A 15,544-nucleotide genomic window follows, 5' to 3' on the forward strand; every position below is an offset into this window, starting at 1 on the left:
TCTTTGGAGGATGTCTATGCTGATCAAAGCTTTTGTGCTCACTTTGTGCATAATTAACGTTATCAAAAATAGTAGATTCACTAACGATTGTAAAATATTGTGGTCCTGTAAAACACACCCATAAAATACCGATGTGACTGACGAATCATAGGCCTATCTGTTAGACAACAACCGGTATTACAGACCACCAAAGATTGTGAAAAAGAAAACGACAATAAGACCTGCAAAGACTAAAATCTTAAGAGCAAAGTTTGAAAGCCAGTCACGCAAGATGGACACTGCAACAGTTCTTCAAATCTTAAAGACCATCACGGGTATCTTAGGTATTGCAGGGAACGGCTTGGTGTGTGTGGTCATTGCTAAAGTTCCAGCCATGAGGACGCTGACCAACACTTTCATCTTCAACCAGGCGTTGGTCGATTTCCTTGCTTCTCTGTCGATGATCCTACAGAGTAATATTCATATTTCATCGCTGAGCCCTAACAGAGTCATTGCCTTCTTACAGTGCAACGTCTGGGAGACGTCTCTGATCCTGTGGACCTTCTTCACTGCCTCCACCTTCAACTTGGTCCTGCTGACCTCCGAGCGATACTTTGCCATCGTCTACCCGTTCAGGTACCTAGCTTACTTCAGTATCCGACGCGCCACTGCCATGATTGTTGTGGTCTGGCTGCTGGCAATCGGTTACAAATTCCACATTGTGGTGTATCACCAAATCGAGAAAGGTGAGTGCGTGCCTGCTACTCTCTCGAAGACTGCTCTTCGGGTAGATGGCACCATCACTTTCCTCATCGAGTACCTGCTTCCTCTGATCTTCATGGCATCTTGCTACATCCATATCATCCTTCAGCTGAAGAAAGCCTCGTCTATCGTCCACGCCGAGCCGTCAACCAGCCAACAAGGAGACAACAGTATGAGTGGATCCCTGCTTCGCGCCCGACGCAACACGCTGAAGACGCTCTTCATCGTCTTCTTAACGTACACCATCTGCTGGTCGCCGAGTCAAATCGCGTTCTTCATGTACAACTTTGGACTGGACTTGAATTTGCAGGGGGCGTTCTTCATCATCTTTGTTGTCCTGGCTCAACTCAACTCTTGCGTGAACCCCGTCATCTATGCGTTCAAGTACAAGCAGTTCCAGAGGGGTGCGCGGGCTTTGCTGAAATCGTGTTTTCCCAGTCTGACCGAGCCACGTAACGAAGATAATGTAGGCCTATCAATTATAGTAAGATCCAAGACGCAGGCAAAGTCAGCAAAACAAGGACCAACTACAAATAATGGAGCCGACAGCAAATCCGCAGAAACTGGTTAACTGCAACATAAAAAAATGACGAGTCTTGAGGGAGGTGTAAGCTTGCCGCGAATGTGCACCTTCTAAAGTAGCATAGTTGACTTATAATATAATACGCGATACCGCATTATTGTTGTATGCCTAACCAAATAAGGACACGTATCTGTATTTGTCCATTTTAGAATTTGGTTTGTCGTGATGTAACTTTGATAGAAGATGTCGGAAAACCTGACACCGTACTTGCGTCGGGCGTAGCGTGGAGCAGTAGGCCTACACCCATAGTGGCGTGCGGTATTGGGAGCATAATATAAACCAAACGGCAGCGACCTCAGCCGATCCAAATACGTGTTGGTTTCAGACATGCCAGACGAAGTTTGACCGTGGAGTTGTTACGAACATTTTCCGACACAGGATATCACTCCAAGTCGAGCTTTTCTTTATAGGCCCTAATAATAGGACTGATTTCTGATGACGTCACGCTGTTCACAAGTGACGTCATCATGTCTCATTTCGGTTCAAATCTTTGAAATGGTTCGGTCGGCACAACTCTGGCACTCAAGATTGAAACGGATGCAAGAGAGTTCTTATTGCTATGGGTTTAATTCCCCGTTCCGATTATTACATAATATTGAGCATAATAGCGCGAAGATTGCACAAATACAGTAGCGCGGCCGCGAAATACCCCTTTCTTGTTTTGATCATCAGCCTTGGGAATATTGGCAGCGCTACCCAGGTCATTCGGAGCACCCAACGCGCGTGTATGTAGCTTGATATTCATGTTGCGGATATATTAAAGGTGGCACTTGGCCGGATGACGCTGTTGCGGGACTCACATTCAAAGATTAGACACCCAATTGGGCTACGTGTTTTTACACATACATTGTCCATTATAACGTCAAATCGTCCTCAAAAACAATCATTCCTTTTTGCAATTCGCTTATTTTTTTACTTTATCAGGTTGGGGATGATGGGAAAATATTTATGTATCACCGACATCCGCATGATCCGCAGACCATTATACGCCGCAGTCGCCGGCTCTTCGTCAAGTAAATTTCCCCAGACGATGTTGTAGCACGTATTCGTTTGATGTCTGCCTTTCAGGCTTCAGGCAGTACTCCAAGCGAAGTGTTTCAGATATATGTATATCATTATGCGAGGTTTCAATAAACACTTGTCACATAAACTCGACACTGTTTACCTAAATGCCATTTTGGCGTTATTACAATATCCAAATATACGGTTCAGAGTACAAGTTCTCCATGCACTCAGTGCAATGAAAAGTGTTTTCATCAAGAGAAAATGGACAGTTCAAGTGTTCTTTGAAGGTAATTGTTTTTGAGATACCTTTCATTATTGCCATGGGTAATACTTATTTGCATTTTCACACTTCCCGTCGTATATGTACAACAGTGTCATTATTATTTGATAAAGCTCTTGAATTTGTCATTTCCTCATCGGATTTTGACATTAACTGCCCCAAATGTAAAACAACACAAATAGAAAAACGTGAATGCGCAATTTGCGGCCTCGACGCCAACTTTCAGAATGACCAGAGCTGGCGCACGAGGATATAATGGCGTATCCTCTCAACCTCGTCCCCATGGCGTCGAACAGTACGCTACCAGTGACTGCTTTCTCATTCCAACCTCATCCTTAGGGTCTGCTTTCAACCCCAAGACAAAAATAACCCTAGGCCTGGGAGGGTATCAATAGACCCGAGACCTAATGACGTCACTCCATCTGTGTATCACGTGCGCTTTCCTATGTGGCAGATGGCCCCTAATTCGTCTGGCGTCCCGACTTCGCTCCCGTAGGAAAACGCATATGTAAAAAAAACAACTTATAAAGCCATTACGTCAGTAGGTCTTATAGTGTATTGCTTCTTGTATTCTGATTTGATGCCGCAAATATAGCAAGTATTGGATTATTATGTTGTACTTGGGGCGTTTTGTTTTATAGTTCTGACGTGTATTTCGTGTTGAGTTATAGCGTTCATTGTGAATTCGTATGTCCAATTCTCTTAAAACTTGTCTCTCAGTTTGCTTATTATCATGATGTTATACGGTATTTTGGATGGGTAAGATTTTTACATTAATTGAGACTTTTATTACATTGAAAAGTCATGGTTTTCTGATTTGGAGTGATTCTTGATCAAAGTATACAGTCGACTTTCGTGATACCTGTTAATACAAGTTCTGGTTATAGCAAACAAAAACCCTGGGTCCCGACTGTGCATTTTGTGTGCACAATGAATGGGACCGGCACTCCACTCAACAAACATTTTTGGCCATACATAACAGGCCCGGCTTGAGTTAATGACGATTGTCTTGTAGTAAGAAGTTAAGTGCGCCTGATGCTTGGTGATCAACAACCGTGTCAACTTGAACCTGTCAAGCCTAAAATGCGTCCGCTTCGCCTTCGCTTGTGTAAATACAAAGGACCTGTCAATATTTGTTTTCGTTAAGAACTGTTAATGGACGTATAGTTCACCAGTCGCCATTTGGAGAGCATGCGGATGATCTCCTAACTAGATTATGGGCACTTTACAGTGCCTATAGGGACGCAATAAGATCAACCCGTGTAGATTTCTTGAGGATACTGTTCATGCTTTTAAATAACGAGACTTTTCAAGTTGCTATCCAACGGGCAGATATTTTAATAAGAGAATAAATGTGTGCTTTAGAGGTTTTAAACACTCTGTTTAAGACCGGTTAAGACCGGTTGGAGTCTGGATGCTGATAATTAAAAATCAACACAAGTCAAACCGTTAATTTCCAACGATTGTGGTCAACAATTTCACTTCATGTTTTTCGAAAACCCTACTAGCTTTATAATGGAGAGTCCAGCTCGCGAGAAAGTCATAAACAACTCCTTTTATGGAGATTGGCGTACTGTGCAGGATGCAGCTGTGGCGGTACGTTGTGAATTTAGGACAAGGCTATCGCGACTCGGGCCCGGCAATGGACTGAGCAGCGGACACACGATGCGAATGGAACGGAGGCTACTCCTAGTGACAAAGCCACGAGGCCTTTTGCAATCACTCAGAATTTCTAACTCTTTATATTATACGTGCCAGTTTGCATGCACACGGAACTTGATCCCTGCAAAATCTCATATCGCATGCTAAGATCGTCAAGTATGATAAAATAGGCATCATTTTGGCTATACGGTTTGTGAAAATCTGGCCGAAAGAGCGATTATTTTTTTGCGGCAAAAGTTCGTGTTAAATACAGGAAGACTGATGCTGAAATGGGGCTTATTTCTTCTGAGGCGCGCTTGTGGCGTGGAATACGATCTCCACAAATCACAAGACATTGATGCTTCCCTGCCTTTCTTAATTTGATAAAAACGTGATTAGATCTCAGTTTCATCGGGGCAGATTGCGCTTCGGACAATGAAGAGTGATGAAGTGTCAAGGAGCGTGCATGGTCTCGCATGCTTTGAGAATAATGGATGGTCACGCCATTAATAATGTTCTCCCAAAGGGAGACTGGTATAAGAAAACATGATCTTAGTCATGATAAAGGCTGCTTCTTGTCACATCGTTACTGGAGTACACTGACCCCTACGTTGCGGTCCTGGCTTAAAGGTAATATACAACAATTCAAACATTGATCAAAAAACAAAACTACCAAATTATTGTGAAATACCTTACTTAACTATAAGTAAATAACAGTGTCAACTTTCAAGCATTCTGTGAAATCATGGCACCTGGTGTGATATCATTTTCAAGAACGTTTGTTTTAAATAGTTACTAAAAAAACCTCCCAGTTTTGGAGTTCTGTCCAAAACTATTTTTTTCCAGCACTAAAAGGGACCTTTGGTACGGAGCTCTGGAAGTGCCATCCGACTTGTTCAGATATTGACATATGAAAGTAGGATGACGACATCCGGAGATAATCTATTATGGGATGACGACATCCTGATATACCCTCGAATGCTGTTTAGTGGAGTTATGAGAAAGCAATCCTATTTTCAAGATGTCATCATCCCGTGGTGAGTTTCTCAGTTTGTCGACATCCTACGCATTGGATGTCGTCATCCTTAGATACATTATTATGATGATGTCGACATGCTATTTTTACGACGCATCATCCCGTGATGAAATATATCTGTATGTTGACATCTAACATGTTAGATGTAGCCATCTTGTGAAATTATCTCAGCATCTCAACATCTCGGATGGCACCTCCAGAGCTCCGTAGGGACCTTATCATGTATGAGAACGGGCCTTACCGAAATGAGGGCTTTCGCGTCGCATCGTTTTCTCAATAAATCTCCCAGTTGTTTTGACCCGGTTGCGGCTGTTTTGAAAAGCGACTTTGCCGCCGACTCTGCGATCAGTCATGCGAAATTACCGGGTCCCCAACTGAAGCCTTTAAGACGGGGGAAAAGTCACATTTGCCTTGAAATTGCCGTAATCAATTTGTGAACCAATGCTGTATGGGAACATATTAACTTCTTCCTGGGGATTTCTCCGCACGTACTGACATTTCAGCCAGTCAGCAAGAATCACATGGATGGTAGCTTGCTCCATGCGCCATCACGTTACATTAATTTGTCTACTGGAATAAAATCTTAAACGGGACTTGGGGGGGGGGGGGGGAGGGGAATTGGCGACCTACCGTAACAAATCCGAAAAGCTGGGCAAAGGCAGTCTCACTAGTCTGAACAAAGACTCAATATGGCAGATTATTCATTCATTCATTCCTTAAAGGGAACTGGGTCAAAGTAATTTTTATCAAATCCGATGTGCGTACGGCGTGCGTATTGCCTATACGTCTCCGCTTGTCAAGTTGGCCATTAATAAGATCTTCAGGTACATCACGGAAAAACTGTCATGATGAATAGCATCCAATAATAATAACATCAGAAGCATGAGACCGTTACCTGCATGTCCTTCATATACACGTGTGCTGTGAGGTGGGGAGGGGCTGAATCTCATTTGACCGTAGGGGGCGCACTTTCCCCCATTCCTTTCTTTTCAGTAATATTAAATGAATCCCTATAAAAGAAGGGAATTGATCGATTTAAAAACGGTCGCGAGTCGTCTATAATTTTATACACTCCTCTTTTGGTCACTGTTCTGTTTAAATGGACACCTGTTTGGGGTCATAGCCTCGCGCCCCCCCCCCCCACCTCAGATCCGCCCCACCCCGGCTCAATGCTACGTTTGATCGCTAACTGTGACCCTCACTATGACGCTGAAAATTATCATATCGTTGCAGTTTGAATTAATCAACCATTAGCCAACTGAATTTATGATGAGGTCACGTTTACGAAAAACGTACTGCACAATTATGCACCCACAACGCCTCCAACTAAGCCACCGTGTAAATGATATGCAGTTCCATTCCGAATTTATGGGAGCGGAACAAAGATTCTGTCATGCACTTTTCGATAATTATCAATTCTCCCGCGTGAATATTGCCTGACATTTCACTAAACACGATACAGTGAGAATTCCCCAGGTAGACCGAACACGGAGGACACACAGAAAAACTCAGTTACAACAGACCTGCCTCCTCGATCTTCGCGTCACTGAGATAATGGTGGCGCGCCAGCGATGCATGTCACCGATCGGAACAAATTACGTGCATCGCTCATGCGTCGAGCGTCAGTCTCCCGCAAGCTTTGGCTATCCATTGTCGCAGTTTTAGTTGAGTCTGAAAGACAGAGTGAGAACGTTACACGCTTCTCAGAGATGTGGCCTCGTAACACTTTCAGTCTTGCACATAAGGCAGATCTGGCAAGCCGACGTGTGTTTCCGTTGAGAGGGGTTTGCTATCTAAACGTATTCAAGATTTGCTGACACGGTTTTTTTGTTGACTGGGGTTTCAACGCGGGTCGGCCCGGCACTGGACTGAGCAGAGAAGCCACGACGGGAATTGAAGTCTAAAAACCGACCGACGACAGAACACGCTAATTAGACTCGGACGGTCTGTTGATACTCCTCTTGAATTTGGATTCGAGCATCCAGTCGTTATATGGTTAACTTGAGCTGGCAATATAGCGCATTTCTGTTCAGGGGATTTTGCCGGCTGGACGTTTCATATCCAAGATCTGTCGTTAGTTTTTTGTGACCATGGCTTTCAATGCATCTGAGAGTGACATGGATGGGAATCAAGCATTTTATGCCGTTGAACTCTCTGTGATTGTGTTTGTGTGGCATCTTCTGATTGTCGTTTTGGGTGTTCCGGGGAACGTTCTGATCCTGATCGTGTTCCTGGCCAAGCCTCGTCGGACCAGCACCGCCGTGCTCATCATGGCGCTCGCTGCCGCCGATCTCTTCGCCTGCCTGGCGCGCCTCTGCGAGGTAGTCTACCAGGGGATCGAGCTTTCAGGCAGCGCACCGCCCACCGGACTGTTCGTGACCATCACCGTGGTCAACAATCTTTCACTGACTGCGGCCGCGTTGATGACGGCCCTGATCGCCTTAGATCGCTACGACTGCATCTGTCGACATAGTAATCGACTGCTGAGCCACCGGCGATCTTGTGGAGCAGTTGTCTTCATTTGCTGCTTGACATTATGCACCAACATCCCCCTCTTCGTCTATCTCTCCGGCAACCTCAACTGGTACATGGTGGTGTTCTCCAAACAAGTCTTGTTCTACTTCTTCGATGTCCTGGTGGTTTTCGTCTGTTACGGGAGGGTGTACGCGGCGATCCGAAAACACGTCCGGGTCGGCGTAAATCGGTTGACTACAGCCGGTCACAATCCGTCGGTTCTCAGTGATACTTCAGCGTCTGGTCGTCGGAACGTCTCTCGGTACGAGACCAGACAACCTCCTGGAACTATTCCAGCAATTGCAGCCCCGGAGATGCCTTGTTGCAGTGCTAACACCGCCCCTCCATCCCGAGCTCCCAGGAAAGTTTTCCTTGATTCCAAAACACGAAGCCCGGGCGTCACATCTTTGTCAAGGTCTCTAGATGTCACGAGTGGTGGAGCTCAGGGCACCACTTTGGCCCGGGGAGGGTCCAAAAGTCCAGGAAGCTCCCAACGAGAGTCGCTGTCCACCACCAACGCGGGGCAACCCCGGGCCTCCACCACCCGCAGCGGCCCGCCGGCTACGCTTCAAAGGAGGACCACTCGAATGCTCTTCTTGGCCACGCTGATTTTCCTCCTGACTTACATCCCATACTGGATCTTCGTCGGGATGGCATTCGCCGGTCGACCCCACGATGCCGTCTATCATATCATGAGGAATGTCCTACACCTGATGTTCCTGAACAACGCCGTGAACCCACTGATCTACGGGGTGGCCAACCGGCGGTTTCGCAAAGACGTTCGAGATGTCCTACGGAAGATGTGCGGTCGAAAATCCACAGAGTAAGATCACCAGAATGTATTGACTCTGTCCTGTAACTCCGTCGAGTAACTGAAACTTATATTTTGCGACAACAATAACCCTTGCTGGCTTTTTGGAAGAAAAATCATCTTGTGAATTTGTTAGTGCATGTAATATGGATTTAGAATGCATTCATCAAAAAAGGTGTTAATATTAAGCTAAATGGATTATGACATTATTACCTCTGCTAAGCAGGCCATCTCACTTATAGCTTTCTAATTCTGGAGAGTCACACAGCCCGTTTTGTTGTACTTACCTACACAAACGCGAAAAGAGCTTATTCAAACAACCAACTCAAGCCGTGCAATTACCTATTTATACTTGGATGTACAGTCAAATTGGTGCGAGCAGGTATCTTGTTGGGCAAAATTCACCAAAAAAAAAATAAAATGGTTCTTATAGCAGACGATTGAGGACGGTCATTTCTTCATCGAACAATTTTTTACATCACAAATTCCACTGAAAAAAAGCACTGTAAAAAGCAATTTTAAAAATAGCTTTGAAATTAATAACTTCTTGATGAAAGTGAGGGAAAGGAGCGAAGTGTTGATGTGTAGAGTACTTGTACAAGGATCAAACGCCTCATCAAGTGATGCACCAAGATTTTTCGAATGAATTTTGCGAATTTATGATGAAAATGTTGACTTTTTATTTTCCACTATTATAGTATGTGAAAATATCCACTACAAAAATACCACCCAAAAGGAAAAAAATGCAAGCCTTTCACTAATCGTGGTCATCCATCCACTAAGAATGAAATTATGCATTACTTTTGTGGCGGCTGCACACAGGCTGTAAAAGAGCGAATTGAAAACATCGCTAAAAGCATACTCGTATTTTGTCCTTGGTTGTCAAGAACTGTTAAGTATTGCGTCAATTGAGTGTACGGTTGTGGCTTTTAGGCAGCTTTGCAAATTGCCAACACGCTCAAGATCGATGCATGTCAGTCAGTGTTGATATCACCTGCCAATGTAAGGATCAGTCCCTGGATATTTTGGGATTTTCGAATTATTTTCAATTCACATCTTTGGAGGCTGTCTACTTTATATATGCTGACCACACCTTTTATGCTTGCGTTGTACGTCTGTTCATAGCGTTAGCTTATAAACTCTGAACAGTCCTGGCTTAGCTTTGACCTGACATCTTTAGGGTCAAATGACACTTTTCCGGGTTAAAGTGACACTTTTCTGGGTCAAAATGACACTTAGTTCCGTGTCAACATAACACTTCTCTTTATCATTTTCCGGGTCATTTTGACCCGGAATAAGTGTCATTTTGACTTGGAAAAGTGTCATTTTGATCAGGAAAAGTGTCATTTTGACCCGGGAAAGTGTCAGGTTGACCCGGAAAGTGTCATTTTCACCTGGATCAGTATAAGCTCAAATCTGACCCGGAATCTGACCCTAGACTTTTTAGAGTGTTTCAATCTTATAGCAGGTTCATTAAAGATTGTGAAATATTGGGTCCTGTAAAAACACGCACGTAAAATACTGAACACTAAAAGCGTAACTTTGTTTTACCTCTCTGTACGTAAAACCACAATAGACCACAATAAACCATATGCATGTAATTGAAACTGTCTCTGCGTTGATAGAAGACACGTATGCGTATTGTGATGCTGAAGAGTCTTTAAACAAAATTGGTGCGCTCAATAAACCTTTTTCATAAAACCCAGATCACGATCCAGATCACGATCCATTCAAGGCTTACTCCATTATGTTTCCCCGTCATTTTCCGATCCACGATTAGCCGTGCCATTAGCTGCGTCCTGCACTCCGCGGTCCGGTTTGCGGAGAGATCATTTGTCATTTCGGTCAACTTCCTGTAATGACGGCGTTTAGGACTAGCGTTTGGTGCACGTTCGAAAATAGGTATACAAAGAGAACTCTCAGTAGAACGCTGTCGATTCCATAATTATAAGAATTTACTGGTTGGGAATTCGTGCACGAATCAATAGGGACCATAAGAGAGGATGCGCCTACGGGATATGCGTATAATTATAAGCCGGCTTTGAAACAAACTTGAGTATATCACCATTTCTCGAAGTCAACCTTTCTCCCCACACCGCCTACGAACTAGACTGAACGCGTAACTGTCCCTGTATGCCCTATCACGTACGTCTCATTACAAAATTCAATTTCAGAACCGTAATGGAGCGTGTAAACACAGGAGATATTCTTCACAACACGCTCAAGTAGGGCTTTCTTTTTACACCCATCATATTGACTGATCACAGATCCTGAAAAAAAACATGCATTACAAAAGTCAACAAGTTTGATGAAATGATGGTTCGCAACGACATGAACGACCAGTTTTATGGGTTCTCACTTAAAAAGACAGGGTTCTTAAAGAAGTAACGGTATATGTATATATGCGTGGTCATTACTAATTGTATTAATATGTTCAGATGTGTCGAGTCTACTCAAATTCGGCCAGCTCAGTGTTTGAAATCCATAGAGGGAAACATCACGCACATAAGTGAAACTGACGCTCGTGAGCGCAAGATGTTGTTTAAGCTTTTATTGTAATTTCATTACATTTGTCTTATTGGGTGTGAAATCAACGCTTTCAACAATTCGGATGCATCAAAGCTGGGGCTGATCCAGGGTTTTCCAAAGGCGGCGGGGGAGAGGGGGGGGGGGTTTGACTGGGATGTTGAAGTTAATGAGTTATAAAGTTGGGCTGTGATCAACCCATATCAAGACGTGCGATGGTCTGAAGCGATAAATCAATATTTGCAATATTGAGTGGTGGCGTTATTCAAGGAACGTTAATAAAAACATTCCCCATATTATGTAAATAATTAACATTTGTCAGTCGGAAGGGGGTGGAGTTGGGGTGGGGGAGGGGTGGTGGTAAGTCATCCCAGCCACAGAACCCTATATTCTGGCGTGGGGAGTGGATCTTAAAAGAGAAACTTCGTCGTTCTGCATACTTACAACGAAAGTATTGATTTTGGGGGATGTTAAAAATGACACACTCATAATGAATAGGAATATCGGTTTATTTTAGTCAATTTGTATTTTAAAATGGACAGCCAACAAATGGACTACTATCGAATGGGAATCCCCAAATCCCTGGCGCCCCAATATGTACTAGCACGGCGATGTGTATCGTGTTTATCACCATTAATGCTGGCTTCGACATGTCTTGTATCGACCTACACGCATAATGGGGCCGAGGATGCTCAAACCGTCCCCGCATGTTAGTGCCATACCGCACGCTACACGTATACCCTGCAGGGGACGGTATATGCTACATACACCTAACTAGTACATAATCCGATAGGTCAATTACCGACTTGATTTATACTATAATACTGTTGTATTGTCACATATACAGTAAAATACTCCTTGATTTTGCGTGCCTAAAAACATTTAAAATGCACACTAAAACATACACACTAAAAACATCACATGTACACAATTATAATTACAAGAATCAACATTAATAAAAGTATACATTAATATTTACATCATTAGTACTAAAACAGTATATAAATAGCAGCTTAAATAAAACGAAAAGAAGAAAAAAGATGAAGATAAAAAAAACCCGCCAGTACAACTTAACTTGTATGCCACAATTAAAATAAATGTGTGTCGATTGTGTATGTGTGTACATGGTATCGTCATATTGTATCGGATACTCATTATACGCGCATAATTTCAAAACAAGTCAAGCGTTTATGATAGTATCTATATAATGATGGTACCAGTTTAACGTTCAACTAAATTGCTGCGGCTAGTTCGTCTCAGTGTTCAAATATTCTGACTGACAAAACAAACAACCTGCACACAATTTCGTATCATCAATGATCGCTCGATCGACGTCGATCGTAGTTTTCCGTTCACTATCTGATGATTTTGGAGTGGTTGTTACTTGCTCTATGTCTGCAGCGAGTTTTCCTGGCCAGCTCATTTGCAATATAAAAACACGCTGAAATGTTTGGATAGCCTATTTTGGTCCCTTTCTTATACATGTATTCTTGCGTGGGTACTTGTTTTTAAATGTCAGGAAATCAAGGCAAGGCAAGATATAAGTTGGGCCGGCCCTGCCTGAGCGCACACAATTATATTAAACGGACATAGCTTTCAGAATTGCTATTAATTAAAATATCTCCCATGACATGATGAGGCAATTTAAAAGCCAGGGTCTTTTCAATATACCAGGAATTTCGTTGTTTATCTTTTACTGAGCATGCTGTAGAAATTTTTGGTCAATCCATTAAGGCATTTTGCCAAACCACTGGTGGCCAGTCCAGCCCCATAATTCAGGATTTCCAGTTTTTGTTCACCAATTTCACCGATCCAAAAAAGGATAGAAAGATGGTTTCAGTTCTGGACATAAACAAGTGTTACACAATATATTTATGGAAAATATATGTGCGTTCAGGCCACTTGGGGAGGGTTTAGGCAAACCTAACAAGTCATTCAGTTGACGAGTGGTACTAATGGACCGATCCAGTAAGCACCGCCCCATGGTATTCTGACCAATCACAGCCGTGATTTATGACCGACATGCGTGCACAAAAGTCCGACATGCGTGCACGCGCGTATGATGCGCGCGGCAGGAAAATGCAGTGTGGCATTGGAGAGGAGCACGTGTTAATTTGCCCACGTGCGCAGTGGGAGGGGCTTACTGGATCAGTCCATTGCTTCCTGCATACCAGTATAGTGGTCATTCAACCAGTAATAAACCCCCAGTGGATTTTGGATATCAGAGAAACACCCAAAATTAAGCTGAAATCCTGATACTGGTTTTATGGACCAAAAGAAAATCCGTATATAAGGCCACAAAAAAGTCTCCGGTTTCTGGTATGGAGCTTGCCCAAAAAGTGGTGCGGCGACGCGGCTTTTAAATTTTTTTTTTACCTGATTTGTTTTGCTTCAAATGTCGGCTGATGACTGCAAATGGTGCCCGACTAAACTTAGTGCAAATATATGGGAGTCCAGAGAGTCCACCTAAAGCTTATTCTCGACGATAACCCAATCTAAAAACACGTTAAAATTGTGCAGCAGCAGGATTCCAGTCAAACCAGTGAGTTTGGCGGTTTTGAGACATCATCTTTCATGGAAAAAAAAACGTTTTCATTTTGCCGACGCGCATGGCTACGGCGACGCGCGCGCATACCAGAAACCGGAGACTTTTGGGGGGGGGCCTAAGCTCTACCTTACTCGGGTTTTGCCTTGAAAGAGGGATTCACGGCATGGTAAATTAGGTGCACACAATGGGCCTGACTCAGCCCCTGTCGGAGTGATCCTATACAATAGCACTGCCCGGCTCTCTTTATCAGCCAACAACCAGGCCAAGTTACAAGTGATAGCAAGGCTGTCAGTAAGTCAGTCAGTGAGATGCAAAGAGACATCTAGGCTGGCTTTCTGGGACCAGCAAATACACAGCACGAACCACGCGTGGCAGTTATTCTTGTGGGCGAATTATTCTGAAAAATATAACCAATTAACTTTTACTGGTGATGACGGATGCTATGTAGATAGAATTGACGTTATAACTTAATCAGTCATATATTTCTGCTCTGCCGGTATATCTTTAAGTATATTGGGCACGCACGTAGACTGTTCCTCATCAACTAGAAAAGTGAATAAAAATAGAATAACAAACACTTTCCCTTCATTTTTCAGCAACATGAAAAAAAGGGGAATATAATGGAGGACTGAGGCAAAAATAGACACTAGAATCAATTTTTAGCTGTTGGGCGTGTGACATCTTGACCTGATTCAATTTGGTCGCGCCGTGTTTTTTTGGATGCCGTAAGGAATTGAAGTTTCCTTTTCATATAGCTCCATATGCTTGTTTTTAATTTAGCTAAATCAAAAAGCGCCCTCCTATTGTGTCCGCCATATCTCAAAATTTGCAAAAAGACAAGCTGCATGGCGCCTACATGCACTCTAGAAAGTCCTAGGCCAGTTTCGACCAGGAATCCGGGTCATGTTGGGCATGAGAGTCTTCCGTGTCAATATGACACTCTTCCGGGTCATAAGTACACTTTTCCGGGTCAAATAGACCCGGAAAATGAGTCAAAGATGTGTTTTCCGAGTCAAAATTTTCAGTGGGGGGGGGGGGGGGGCCGCTGGGGGGCTGGGGGGGGGGCTGGAACATTTCATGGGGGGGGGGGGGGGCATCATGTAGATCAATGATAATTTTTTTAGAAACTCTAACTCTCAGTTGGGGGGGGGGGCGACTGGGGGGGGGAAAAGGTTTCTTGGGGGGGGGCCACGCCCCCCGTGGCTACGCCACTGATAGTGGGGCAAAAAATAACAAATGCAATGCTTAAATTACTAAAGGTATTCTCAAATTGCCTTAGAATGCAAGAAACAGCACAGAAGAATTTCAATTTACTGGGGCATGCCCAGGACCCCCAAGCAATTAGACGTGCCTTCACCGACCCACCTTTCATACCCCCCCCCCCCGTTTTCATGAAAGCTGGAGATGCCCCTGCTTACTACCCCTCTACAGCAATTCACTCTGTTGTAGTGCTCAAACAACGAGTGTATTATTATTATTTTTCCATGGACGTTGACTTTTCATTTTTCATTTGGTTTGTATTTTTCACGTTTAAAATACTGTATTTGTTTCGGGTATGCTCTTTTTCATTGTTTGATGGTTTGTCATGAAATTAAATCTCATAATGTAACACAGTCATCATGTCAAATCACTGAATATTCAATTTTGAAATACAGAACAAACTCGTTTTGGGGGCAACAACTCAAGAAATACACGTTACATTAAAATGAATTTTCGTGCACTCATTTGTCATGATGTTTGACGTGAACAGATTTAATTTCATAAGAAAAGGTCAACAATCAAGCTATTATGACCGCTTTAATACCTGTGAGAGTTCTGAGTATTTTAAAAGAATTTTGAAGTATGGGCATTTAGCACTA

At 43.4% G+C, this 15,544-nt stretch overlaps 2 protein-coding genes across 2 annotated transcripts; both read left to right on the forward strand.

Moving 5' to 3' along the window:
* The first annotated feature begins 271 nt into the window (after positions 1–271).
* LOC119730598 (neuromedin-U receptor 2-like) lies at positions 272–1,312 on the forward strand. Its single transcript, XM_038203580.1, has one exon. The coding sequence runs from the start codon at positions 272–274 to the stop codon at positions 1,310–1,312; it is 1,041 nt and encodes a 346-aa protein (XP_038059508.1).
* Positions 1,313–7,376: 6,064 nt separating this feature from the next.
* LOC119730599 (G-protein coupled receptor moody-like) lies at positions 7,377–8,627 on the forward strand. Its single transcript, XM_038203581.1, has one exon. The coding sequence runs from the start codon at positions 7,377–7,379 to the stop codon at positions 8,625–8,627; it is 1,251 nt and encodes a 416-aa protein (XP_038059509.1).
* The last annotated feature ends 6,917 nt before the right edge of the window (positions 8,628–15,544 follow it).

Source organism: Patiria miniata, unplaced genomic scaffold (genome assembly GCF_015706575.1).
Source record: "Patiria miniata isolate m_02_andy unplaced genomic scaffold, ASM1570657v1 HiC_scaffold_22, whole genome shotgun sequence".
Classification (NCBI taxonomy): domain Eukaryota; kingdom Metazoa; phylum Echinodermata; class Asteroidea; order Valvatida; family Asterinidae; genus Patiria; species Patiria miniata.